The sequence below is a fragment of the Gallus gallus genome, chromosome 5, assembly GCF_016699485.2.
Source record: "Gallus gallus isolate bGalGal1 chromosome 5, bGalGal1.mat.broiler.GRCg7b, whole genome shotgun sequence".
NCBI lineage: Eukaryota > Metazoa > Chordata > Aves > Galliformes > Phasianidae > Gallus > Gallus gallus.
In genome coordinates this window covers 9,408,870-9,422,067 of record NC_052536.1, presented here as the reverse complement: position 1 = coordinate 9,422,067, position 13,198 = coordinate 9,408,870, and the positions used below count along the sequence as shown (strand labels likewise).

The 13,198-nt window shown below is 41.5% G+C and overlaps 1 protein-coding gene across 7 annotated transcripts in view; it reads right to left on the bottom strand.

Moving 5' to 3' along the window:
* TRIM66 (tripartite motif containing 66) overlaps positions 1-13,198 on the bottom strand; it is a 45,087-nt gene that overhangs the window by 30,569 nt on the left and 1,320 nt on the right. For 3 of the 7 annotated variants that reach the window (XR_001466552.4, XM_046941994.1, XM_015286484.4), the window contains exons 1-3: positions 11,982-12,619; positions 11,454-11,628; positions 1,388-1,491 (exon numbers count right to left, since the gene is read on the bottom strand). Coding sequence is in view for 5 of the 7 variants with exons in the window: in XM_046941994.1 (XP_046797950.1) it covers positions 1,388-1,491; positions 11,454-11,628; positions 11,982-12,083 (381 nt within the window). In the remaining 2 variants the exon portion in view is untranslated. Of the gene's footprint in view, positions 1-1,387; positions 1,492-5,410; positions 9,752-11,453; positions 11,771-11,981; positions 12,620-13,198 lie in introns of those variants that run through there. The other 4 variants (XM_025151137.3, XM_025151136.3, XM_015286483.4 and 1 more) reach the window with 3 other exon arrangements.

Below are 13,198 nucleotides of genomic sequence, written 5' to 3'. Positions count from 1 at the left end.
GTTAAGAAAACGATGGCTGCTGAGCTGTGCTTCAGTTGGATGAGCTGGTGCTTCTCCCTTTGATAGCATAGATAGTAAGAAAACGGCTCTAGTTTTAAGAGGAGGGTGTTTAAAGGACAGTAAGCAAAGCTTTCTGTCACATGAATGTCAATAAAAAGGAAGAAAGCCAAAAACTATTAGAAGGTTCCCAAGGCCCTCTGGGGTCCTCCAGTGCTCCACTGAGAATTCTGCTTTACTGAACTGCTCACAGGACTCCTAAGGGGTTACAGAACAGGAAAAAAAAAAAAAAAGAAAAAGCACATTCTTTTAACAAAAGTCTGAAAAACCAATCTAATGCTTTTGAAGATAATAGATTTTCTCATTTGATTTCCTTCCTGCACCAACTCTCATTGAAAGGTAAATGAAGTGAGTCATAGTAATTAAGAAATCCCATTACAATAAGGTCATTCTACATATTCAACAGTATCCTCTGAATTTAGCTCTTTTCAGAGAATATGTGAATATGTCATTCTGTTTTAAAGTTACGTGGCACTCTTCAAGCCCCGTAGATCTGTAGATGACCACACACTTTGCTGACCTTGATTTCTGAATTCCCCTAGAGCACTCCATGGATGAGATTACGTGTTCTTTCCATTTTAAAAATGGAGAAAATGAAACATGGAAATGATGGACAGGGAAGATGTACAGCCCATCTGTACTTGCTTGCAACTATATCAATGGGTCACTCACATAACTTAAAGAAGTCTGAAGCCTTCTGCATGGGGCATAATTGACAAATTATTGCTGCACCCACAGGAGTTTGGAGGACTGGAAAGACAGATCTTCCATCATATATTATGGAAAAAGTATTCCAATTATGTTTTACATCCATTCCCCCCAAAAAACATTAAAATACAATGTGATTTTTATCATTAAAACAATCAGAAAATAGTAATCTCCCACAGGATCTAATGGGTAATCTTGGTGTACCCATTCATCCAATAGCCTTTGTTTCTGTTTACTTTGTGTTGAGAGCTGAAAGGGGATAATGAGGCACCCAAGAAATCCATTATCTTCTAGATAATACGTAATATATACACAGTAATTATATGTGTAAGCAGTAATTATAATAATAATATACACAATAAAAATAAATTGTCACAGATTCAGTCTATATCACAAGCATCAGTATATTTTTTTAATTACAGTCAAGGTCAATCTTCAAAATAAGGTTAGAAGAGTACTATGAAGGCAGGAGGTCCATCCCTAGCAGTGATGCACTTACAGTCTGCAGAAGCAAAACACAAGATTCTGTTGTTCAACATGATCTGCTCTGTTTGTCAAACAGTGTCAGTCTGGGAGTGTTTTAACAACTCCCAAGGCACCCTATAGCGTGGTTTTCACTCACCTTTGCCATAGCTGAATTTGCAGTGGGAAAATCCTTGAGAAAGCAATTTTCAACTACATCTCTTGCAAAACAGGTCTGTTTGCACGCCAGGCAAGAAAGAATACCTATATTAAATAAATAAATAAATAAATAAGAAAAAGAAAACACAAACAAATATAACAGTGCACACCAGCAATGTCAACCAGGAAACGACAGAAATCACACTTAGGTATTGCTGGCCTTTTTGTTGTTGGTTTTTTTTACATCACACCAACACTTCGCTGCAGGAAACCATGGTATTCTTCAAGCCTTAAGATACTTGTGGTTAGATCCAGTTAGCTACATATGGAAAACAAAACAAAACAAAATCCCTAGAAGTACACGTCACAGTTCAGGTAATTTATCGATTTATCTCAATGTTTATTAAGGATATCCATAAGTGCAGATTGCCATGAATTCATCACGGCTTACAACTTTGACAAAAACTGAGCTACATTTTAAGCTGCATACCCTTGTGACAGACATACCCGTGCATTCTGATACCAGCTACCATTCTTCTAAACCAGCTTTGCATTACCAGAGGTACACCAGAGCATAAAACACATACTGCCCCCCATCACTTTTACACTGTGCCATGCTATCCAACTGAAGCCATAGGGAAGTAACAGGCTGTCAGCAGAAGCAAAAAATCAGAATAAAGGTTAAAAAGTCTCAACAATAGAAGCCAGAATTACAAGACTTCTACTACAACAAATCCACAAGTGACAAAAAGACACTGGGCCATGTTCTACTGACATTCCTGAAGCAAAGAATGCAATGCGAGCAGCAAAACCTAGCTCCACCTCCATTAGTTAATACACAACTGCGATAAACCCTTGTGTTAGCCTGGGCTGGGAACTAACACTGCAGCTTAAGATGTTGTCCATAGGAGAGATGCAAAAATGCAGTCATGCAGTTGCTTCATCCCTGGGCTTCTGGGGCTGGCATTCATATTTACTAGATGGTCCAGTGCTTTTTTGAGAAGGGAAGTGCACATTTCGATCACAGTTTTCAGCAAGCTACCTTTAGAGGTTGTGCTGTCAGTCTATTTTTACCTTATCAAATCTTTTTTTTAAATCCAACTCTAGCCATTCCGTTGAGAACAAAATTTCAGAGCTACTCTCACCTGGTCAAGTGATCACTGACAGTAACAAATAGCAGCATTTTCCATGGCTAAACGACACAAACTCACTCAGGCAAGTTCTTAAAGGAAAGATCAATGACAACTTCCTACTAGACTGACACTGTTGGATGTTCTCTTTCCTTGACTAGAGTTACTTTTAAATAAGGAGAGTGGCTTGTAGACTAATTGAATCTGAAGTTGCCTATTACTCTTCACATGAGACGGTCACCAGACATGATGTTCTCCAGGCGCTTGGTGTTACCTGCCCTTGTGGTACAGCTCCTGTGGTCCCTGACCAGAAGCACAGTTCTAACCCTGCCTGCCCCCCATTTTCAGAGCTGGGCTACTGCTGTTTTAACAACAGAACATCCCATTATCAGAGGCACACAAACCACAAACCCTTTCTACGTTACCACTGCTGACAAAATCAGCCTGTAGTCAGATACCTGACTACGTTCACTTTCTTTCATAACGCTTTGAAAAGACATTGAGTTCCGTTGCATGACCCATGAAGGAGGACTTCTTACAAAGAATTGCTGCAACAAGGTTTAGGCCTTTTTAGCCTTACCATTGTAAGAAAAGCAAAAGTATATTGCCTGCTACTTTCCAAGGTTGCATTTACAACCGAGCTGTGATTCGGGGGCTCAGGTAGCAGACTACTGCCTGCCTCACCCTTCTTTCACCATGCATTTTGTACATCGGTGTTCTTGTACACATGAGCCCCCAGCTGGCTGTGCTACTCAGCTACTGGGCACCCCAAGGGAAAGGGCAATGGAAGCAATTGCCAACGCTGTGCTCATCCCCTGGGTACAGAACCTGAACCTCATCTGAGAGCATTCTAATGGCAGAGCTACAAAGAGGTTAGGAACCCATTTGATAAAGATGCTCACAATGCAGAAAGCTGTAGAAGGCTTTCAACCTCTTCCTCTCCTTTGCATCCTTAATGTAAGGAGCATAGCTAAAAGGCTATCTTATCTACCCACTACCTTTGTGGCCAATCGCCTTCATATGTTACACCCTAGGACAACTGGATGCTTTTGTGTTAGTCACAGAATAACCACCTCATGCTTTCCCAAATTATGACTGTGTGTCTTTTAGACATTCCATTAAAAGCTCAGTTCTCTGAAGAAATCTAACAGCAGGAGCACTGCGGAACTGAAGACAAGATGCAGCATCCAGACAGTGCCCCCAGCTCCTTGCAAATTGTGTGCACCTCAAGTGCCAGGGAATTGCAGCACTAATTCCTAAGTGAAACTGGGCAAGTTGCCACACGAGCACCTTACAAAGCAACGCAGTCACAGAAATAAAGAGGCAAATACATTTTGATTGATAAGCTGGGAAGCAAAATACCTACTGCGCAAGCAGCCTCTCAAATAAGTCTCATGGGACATGCCCTAATTCTTGGTGCAGCTGACAGGAAACCATCCAGTGACTTCACAGGGAATTGCCTCTAGCCCTTTGAGACCCCAAACCAGTTTCTTACATCTGTAACAGAAATTGCCCAAACAGTGCCAGCCGTTGATCTGGCTAACACAGAGATAAAGCCTCCACACTGAGCTGCGTAATGTGCCACAAACTGACCTAAGAGGAAATTCTCAGTGGGTTACTTTCTGAAGGAAAGGGTGCACGGCCATCACAGGTGACGGCTTCACTGACACACCGCACAGGTGAGCACCAAAGCATTAGTTCTGGGAACAACAACTTACAGGAAAACAAAGGTAGCACTCAGGACTTTGCCACAGCAAGGACAACTTCTGTCAGTCCTCCACATATGGTTAAAAAAAAGTAAATATTGAAGTTACATAGTTTATTACGCCTCAATGCACTACCCAGTCAGCACAGAGTGCTAAATTATACCAACTGAATGATATTTAATGTAATGCTCGTGGCCTCAGGCTAGTTCACATGAACTTTAAATTGTGCTAATCTGTTTCAAGCCAACAAAGTATAAAACACAGCGTATGAAGAACGTATCAATTGGAGAACAGGCAATATGGTGTTTTTAGTGCTCTTTAAAGAAAACTTCAATACTTCCCACCTGAAGAAAACATATTTTTCACGTGTGGCTTTTAGTTCTGCACAAAAGCCTCCTTGTGCATACTAAGAAACACAATCGTATTAAGGAGTTTAAAACCACAAAGATTTCAGGGCTACATGAGGCTACTGCTGATTAATCCCCGGGGGGGTCTAAAAGCAATGCCCAGCATGCTATGTCACAATTTATCCCCATATCTGAGATTTTAGTTATGCTACTTGCACAGAGCAAGTCCCACACAGACAGGTCAAACACTGTGTCAGAATCACCACTGCAGACCACCAAATGGTTGCTTTGATTGCATGCCTCAAATAGCCAAATAACTTTGAATTACAATGACCTCCAATCTAAGACAGAATAAACACTATAAGTTAACAGACAAAATAATAGGGACACCATGGCAGTACTGCACATAGTTTCCTACTCATACAAGAACAGGCCAGCAGGCACCTTTTCCCATCTCCTAATACTGCATTTTATGCTTCAGACTCCACTGGAAACACAGAGGAAGGATTCCCTGAATGTAGAAGCATTGAAGATCATAACGGTGCATCTGATTGTACTTCTCATTTCATGCCTTTTCCATTTAACAGAAACATGTGCTCCCTGGAAATTCCCAACTTCTTTCAGTATAAATTCTCAAGAGTCTAATAACATTTTGGCATCATAAATGCACTACGGAATAATTTGTGAAGCAATTGTCCTGCAATTAAGCAAATCTTACATAGATGTTAAGCAAGAGCCACAAGCAGCAGCTACTTCAACAGTACAAAGCGAGTGCACCTTGCCGTGCTTATGCTTGCAGTGCAAATCATCAGTAAAGTACAACTTCCTAGAAACCCCTTACCTGTTCCTCAGGATAGCCAGTCACTTAGCTACACACTAAGTTGCCTTGGTTGTATTTTTCCTGAAGAAGTGAAATAAAAACCCCACGGATGACATGAATAGCATCCTCCTTCTTCTCTTGCCTGGGTCTTCTCCTAGTCCTCAGAAGAACCTGGAGCCAGCGTGCAGGAGGAAAGAGTAGAGCTTTTCCAAATTCAGGCAGCAGCAGGTCTCATAATACCATTCACTCTGTGGTGCACTTCACAGACCATTCCTTACGTGTTTCTCTTGCCTTACTTCCTAACCGCAGCCTCTAAAAAGCAGTGTTTGCTTGTTTGAAGAACCTGTACTTTGCAGACAGCTCACTTACATATGTTATTATTACACACTGTGGGTGAAGGGAAAGGTAGCCAGGAGCCCTAGAGATTCACTGTTTGTACATATGAGAATGATGCAACTTCTGGATCTAAATAGCAATCCAACGTGGAATTACTGCATTCAAACAACAGAGTTTATACATTAAGAGATCAGGAGCCAAATCCTGTTATGATGCAATCGCGATGCCCAAATGAGGGCCATTACTGCTATCAAAACCTCTTGAGGTAGAAAAAAAACTAACAGCTGTTGTCATAAACTTCCTAGAGTTTGCATGTAAACTATACTGGTAGGAAGGAGATAGCAGCGTTTGCATAAGCTGTTTTTTCAGAAGTTCATTACTCCTAGCTCTTAATCTGCAGAAATCACTATTTGTGACATCACACATAGTTACTAATGAGGTGGGCATGCATTTGTGAAGGATAGGATACTCACGTTGGATTTGTGTGCTGTGGCACTGTGACACGCAGGATAAAACCTCATTTCAGAATGATACGCAGGAAAAACCACAGATGAGCTATTCCCAATGTATCTGAGCTATCAGGTAGTACTGAGCAATCGCTGAAGACCGCATTGAACAGACTCCCAGGAACCTCCATCACCAGAGGGGTGCGAAGATGTAGTCCTACACCTCCATCTTTCCAATAGTAACTAGACAGTAGGTTGGGGAAAATTCAGACAGTGGGTGCAGTAGTCAGACACAAACACCCAACTTGAACATTCCAACCCCGTACCTGGGATATCCAAAATCAGCTTTCGGGAAAACAACAGCGCTCTGCCACCAAAGCCCACTCAGGCAGATACCATTTGAGCCCTAACCCCTTGCAGGAGAGGTCACTCACGCGCCAAAGCAGACTCATTTCTGTCAAAGGGAAAGTATGTGGACAGGACATTAGCAAAAATTTCTTCTCTGAAAGGGTGGTCAGCTGCTGGAATGGATTCCCCAGAAAGGTGGTGGAGTCACCATCCATGGAGGCGTTCAAGAAACATTTAGACGTCGTACTGAAGGACATGGCTTAGTCAGAAATACTGGTGATAGGTGGATGGCTGGACTGAATGATCTTGCAGATCTTTTCCAACCTTGGTGATTGACTCTATGATTCTCTGACAGCAAGGTAGTGACCCTTGTACCAAGAGTTCCTCTGTAAAAAACACAAAGACCTAAAATTTTGGGGAGCCCTCAAGTTTTTAATCCACCTATATGCAGTTATCTAATTGGTAAGTGACAGAGCTGGAGACGATTTGCAGCAATCGTTCCTGTAAGTGCAAACTGGTGTCTGCAGCATGTATACAAATGAAGAGGAAAGACCCTTTCAATACCTAAAGCCCTGGTTCACAGACTTGTTTCAAGGTCCTCCAGTCTGGCCAGGTTTGAACAGGAAGAGCCCTTAAGCTGGTAGTCTGGGAAATGAACCAGCACAGATAATTCACTTATTATTGCCCTAAGAATTGATTAGCATAAAGTAACAAACAGTGGAGCTATCACACACACTGCATTCATATTGGCTGTCTGCATGCTGCACCTATTCCTTCGCTCTTTTTCCTCCAGCAATCAGCAGAATAATTATCCTCACAGAGCATTAGCTACAGCTCAAGCTGCAGGCGTAATTTATGCTTCCTTGGAGACCCAATTACAGGTTACAGGAAACAGTTCTGAGGACAACCTCCTGCTCTACAGCTTCGTATTTGTGTAACTAGCCCCCCATTGTTTCACTTGTCCTTTGGATCAGGCATCTGAACAACCACGTGAGAAGGGATGAGTAACCTTAAACACATTTTCGGATGACTAAATTAATGTATTTTCAAGAGTGCCCTCTTTGGAATAACCTTTTTACTTCCTTTTATAGAAACAAACGACATATTTAGCGTTAAGTGGATCTAATTAAAGCAAATTGGTGATCTCCTTCAGAACTAATAGGAGCGTTGCATTGCATCACTTGTCTTATATGATTGCACCAAAACAGTGTTATTCGGGGCATCAAGACAGAATAGCTGTTACACCAAGAAAGCCAAATCATGCTCCAATCCAAGCGTAAATGTGGACTACAGAACTCAGCAGAAATGCATTTTGTCTTATACCCAGGCATAGTATAAGGCACTGTGTTGGTGCCTGGAGTCCTCTCTTATGCCAGCATACTATACTCCTTATGCCAAAACATCATTGTGAAAGTTAGTCTAGAGCCAACAGAGTCAGAGCTTAAAACAACCCCTTGAAGATGCCTCTGAGGATAGTAAATGCAAGTACGGCCAATGCTTGGCCAAGTGTTGGATGTCCCTCACTGAAAGGCCTTCACAGTGGGGAATCTGCAGTTATACAGAACACCTCTCTTATAAGATAAGCAAAACCATGTATTTTCAGCCAGCAATAATAGAGCACAGCAAGCTAACGTGTGTCAGCAGCTGAAGTCACATTTCTTCTCTTTTATAAACTGTTTTCACTTATTTTATTTGTTCAGTTTGCATTTCTCTAACATGCAACCCCGTCACATTAGTTGGCATTTAAGCAAGGATCTCGGACCCTTGGTTGCTCACAGAAAGCTGCTGTCAAACAAGAGTGGACAGTTTTAGACTTCCATGCAGAATGCGGAAAGAAATTATGCAGCCATTTGCCATGATTTTTGCTATCTAAGCCAGAGAAGCACATAAGGCCAAAGCTTGTTTCTAAAATAGCATTTCAGAAAACAATAACACAGAAGGTTAGTACAAGAACATTGCTCTCTCGGGCCTAAATTATGATTTAAACAGTGGTTGCCTGTGATTATAGTTATCTTTTTTTTTTTAAAGAGGACAAATAAGCAGCCCTCAAGATGAGGTGGTCTTCCAACAACATGAACTTTTCACAGCACACCTCCACAGCTCCTCTTCCTGCTCCTTCCAGAATTACGACGTTGGAAGTATGAAAATGACTGACATCATCAAACATCTGAAGAGAGATTTGCAGATTAAAGGGGAATTTCTTTTGATGCCCACCCCCATTTCAGATGAATTTGGCGTTGAGTGCCTTCAGAACTCAGTGAGAAGGAGACAGGCCCAGTAGGGCAGCACACAAGAACCAACCGTATGTTTTCACATTGCACTGTGCGTGGCAGTTCACACAGCTAGAGTTTATGCAGAAGCCTGGGAAAATCATCAGAGAGAAAATTCCTTGGTCTGTTGAGATGGAAGAGTCTCCTCATTCCCGGTCTCTCTACTTATATCTGTTCCATCTCATGCACTACACAGACTGGAAACACAAATCATGTGGATTCTGTAGCGGAGGATAAAATACAGAATCTTCTTTCACATGAAGTGAGGAGGAAAAAAAAAAAGAAAAGGAAGTGACACCGGCAGGCAGAAAACTTAAATATCTTAAAGTCCTCTTCATAACATAACAGAAGGACCTGTTGGATCATTTTTCTTGTTTCACTCAAATTGCTACCACAGCTCTCCATTCGCACAGCTCTGAATAAATTCTAATGCATGCACAGCTTTTCCATAGGTGCTCAGTCTACCTCAGAGCTTTCATTCTTGAGTTGACTTCAACACAAAGACTGAGGGGCAGGTACAAAAGGAAGTGTTCAACATCATCCACCACCAAAGGTCGGGACCACTTACCTACACCTCTTCAGCATCTTAATACAACAATCAACTAGAAGACATCTTTATGTTTGTATAGTACTGCTTCTAATATGACATATTGAAACTTACGGATTAAAGTATGCATTTGCACCAAATCTCAGACTGACTTCACTTGGAAATATATTATTTTTTTCCATTCTTATATTCTGCATAAAAAATTTATAGTAAGTAAGAAATGCATTTTTCCTACAGGCAATATTTCACACTTAGCTGAAGTGGTTTCACTCTTGTTATATTTACAGACCACCATCAGCACATATATATGCTCCTAATGCAAACTGGGTAGGTATCGTACTACCTATAAATCAGCAATGAGTGCATGTAAGATAAGCAATATTCAGTGTCATGCCATCAGAGGATTTCACAGATGTATCCTGGCTGACTCACAGTGGTTGCAGTTTCAGTCACTGATGGAAGAGACACAGATGTTTTGGTTTTGCTGCTCTTGTTGCTTATATATGAATGGAGTCTTTGCACCCGGTGTCTCACTTTATTTACAGTGGGTGGACAGTGTGCATTATTTCTTTCCTCTACCATTTCTCTGATCTTGCTCTTTCCCATAGAAGTTTCCAACTACAAGAGAATGAGGAGGTATAAACAGAGAAACTTCAAGAATACAGAAGTGGACCAGTCTGTCTTCCAATCTGCTGTAGACGAATGTTTCCCAATCCACTCCCAGGTGCCCAAATAAACATCTAATATTTTAATGACCCAGCTGCACTTTTCAAGATCACCAAGCAGCATAAATTCCTTTTTTCCACTTTGCAAACAAAAACGAGGAGAGAGGAATGACGTAGATGTCAAATGAGGACACACAAAAAAATAACGTAGTAGTTGTTTTCAACATCACTGTTACGAAAGAGGCTCCTCATACTTAAAGCCTGGTGTGATTGGGCATTTAAAATTACAAGGGGGCATTTCCTTGGAATGACTGCTTTGCTCTGTCTGCTTCTCCTACCTTTATGTTTTTCCCTGTCTGCATCCTCCCATGAACAGCCTTTCTCCTTTGCCATTCAGTTATTCCCTTCTCCTTCACCTTCTGTGTTCTGCCAGCTTTTCAACAGTCATCTTCTAACACTATTGCCATTTGTTCTTGAACCTGGACTTATCTAGTTTATGTTATCACATCAATGCAGATTATCAGCACCTTAGGGAAAGTATCTTCTATTCCTGCACGTTTCTAAAATCTGCTTTGGAAGAGATAATAAATGATGTGATTTATTCATCTAGAGTTCAAAGCCTGTGGAAATACAAGCAATCTATGTGTCTTTGCTCTCCTTATAAATTAATGATGAGTTTGTAATGCTTCCCCATGGTAATTAAGCCTCATTCAGTTAAAATGACTGCATTTTGAGATGCAAGTCCCTTCTCGTTCCAAAAAAAAAGTTACCTATTTTCTAATAACAGCATCACTAGAAACTGTACAGATAATTTCAGCACTTCAAAAGCTACAAAGCCAAAATGCTTCTTGTCCTAGCCAGCTTCAGGCAAGGACCAATTACAGCGTATGCCTCAGTCATAAGTGCTGAGATAGAGTGAAACCACGCTTACAATGAGAACAAAAGGAAAGCGCAAAGAGCACCACAATACTCGTATTCTAATAACAATCGCTGTGCCCTCCATTAAGAGCAAAGAGCCGGATGTCAGTGTTTGCTGTGGTGTTTGCAGCGGCAGGAGAGGAAGAAGAGGAGGTATATTAACTCTAACCACAACCACTACCACAGAGAAGTCCAACACGTCCAAAAGATTAAATATTAACGTAGCCTAGCAACTACTTTCTTGCATTTCATTGTATGTTTTAAGCAAAGCAAATATTCATAAAGTCACACTCGGTAAATGAAAGCAAGACCCCTCTGGAAAGCATAAATGTTGCCTGTCTGCATCATTTCTATTCAAAGCATTGCTGTTGGCTGGAGAACGTGCTAAAGGAAGTTTTCCTCATCCACTCCTTTCTCATACACACCTTGAGTCTCCTAATTTATTCTTTCAAAGTAGCAAATAGAAGTGTTTCTCAAGCCATCTATGTTTACAATCCTGTATTACAAAGCCAATCAGAGGTTCATAAACATTACCTTCATATACAATTTCACGCCCAGTGGAAATGTAGCTGTATCCTTGAATCAGCTCTGGAAGGCAGTCCTTACAGAAGGAGTGAAGGCATGGCAGCATCCTGGGGTCTCTCCTGCACAGATCCCATTTGCACACCAAGCATTTCCTCAGCACATCCAGGGGCTCCATTGCCGTTGGCTGAGGTTTGACATCAAAAACACGAAGAGTCACAAAATGGCTCATGACAGCCCCTCCGCTTCACAAAACACTTGATCACTCAAGTGCAAACTAGAAGGCAGCAGTGGGATGCACGTTCTCAGCAGCAACACTCACTCGGTCCCTTTGAAGAAAGAGGAAGTTCTTTGCAGCTAAAAAATCACATAACCTGCTTTACCAAAAAAAAAAAAACAACAAACCCTTTGCAGATTGTTGTGCAGGAAAGTGTGGTTTAAGGTTTACAAACCATGATCCCACTATCTCTCTATGGTACTTGCAGCTTTTGTAAGCTTTCAGTAAAAAACTGAAGTAATCTGCTCTATTGATCTACTTACAAAGCTGATATCGGGCTGAACTGTCACACGCTGCACATTTCCTGCTAGAAGCTCCGAAACCGTGCAATAAATATGATGATATTCTCTGATTGCTTTTATCATTTCACCTCAGTATTTTAGAACCTGCAGGTAAAGCAAATAAAGACAATCATCACTGATCGTACCTCCACCATTTCAGCAATGCCTATTAGAAAGCTGCCTTGATAAACCCAATGCAACTTCTGCAGAGTTTCTTCTTAGAAATCTAATAAAATGCACTTTGCTGTGGCCAAATTTCACCTGTCAAGATGAACCCAGATCAAGTTATAGACCAAACTGGAAGTCTTTGCAAGCAGGACAGCATTTCCCCTGCCAACCTAAGCTCCTCAAGGTAAACCAAGTACTTTGCAGATCACGTACCATCCTTGATTCTCAAAGGTACAGAGATGTCCAGATACAGCCTGCAATGAGAAACTTTTGCAAGTTGCATCTGAGAAGGAAAACAAGCAGCTTCATTTGCTTTGGAAGCACCCCCCTGGCTGACTGAACCTCCTGGTGGGGCCACAGCCCCACATGGCTGCCCATCGCCTTGGCGTGGTGGCCTTGCTACCAGCAGTACAAACTTGCAGCTGTCTCCAGATCTCCCCATCAGCAGCTCTAATCTTAGGGATATGCATTCCCTTGGGGGGGTCCGGCTCAAGCAGGATTTCAATGGAAATGGTCAGCAGAAAGACCTTCTTCTTCAATGAAACATAATTATAGACGTCTCAGGAGTCCACAAATAGGTTTGGGGTTTTTTTTCTTAAGTACTACATCCTGAAATCATCACTATTCAAACTACTTTAGAAAAAGTGGACCATATGTGCACATCATACTTCATACCTAAGACCCACTTTTAAGAAAAGGTAGATATCCACCAACTTTACTGAATGCACTTCAACAAATTCAAACCTACCACTAAGACACAATTGTAGCATCAAAACAACTGGTCTGTTTAGAAATGAGCTGTGTTGCCTGTACTTGTTTAAATAATAGATGTTACAAAAGAGAATAGAATCACAGAATCATTTGAGTTGGAAGGGACCCTTAAAGGCCATCCAGTCCAACTCCCCAGCAATGAGCAGGGACACCTGCAGCTCCATCAGGTGCCCAGAGCCCCTCCAGCCTGATCTTGAGTGTCTCCAGATACAGGGCATTCATCACGTCTGGCCATTACATGAGCTCATCTCCCATAGGCA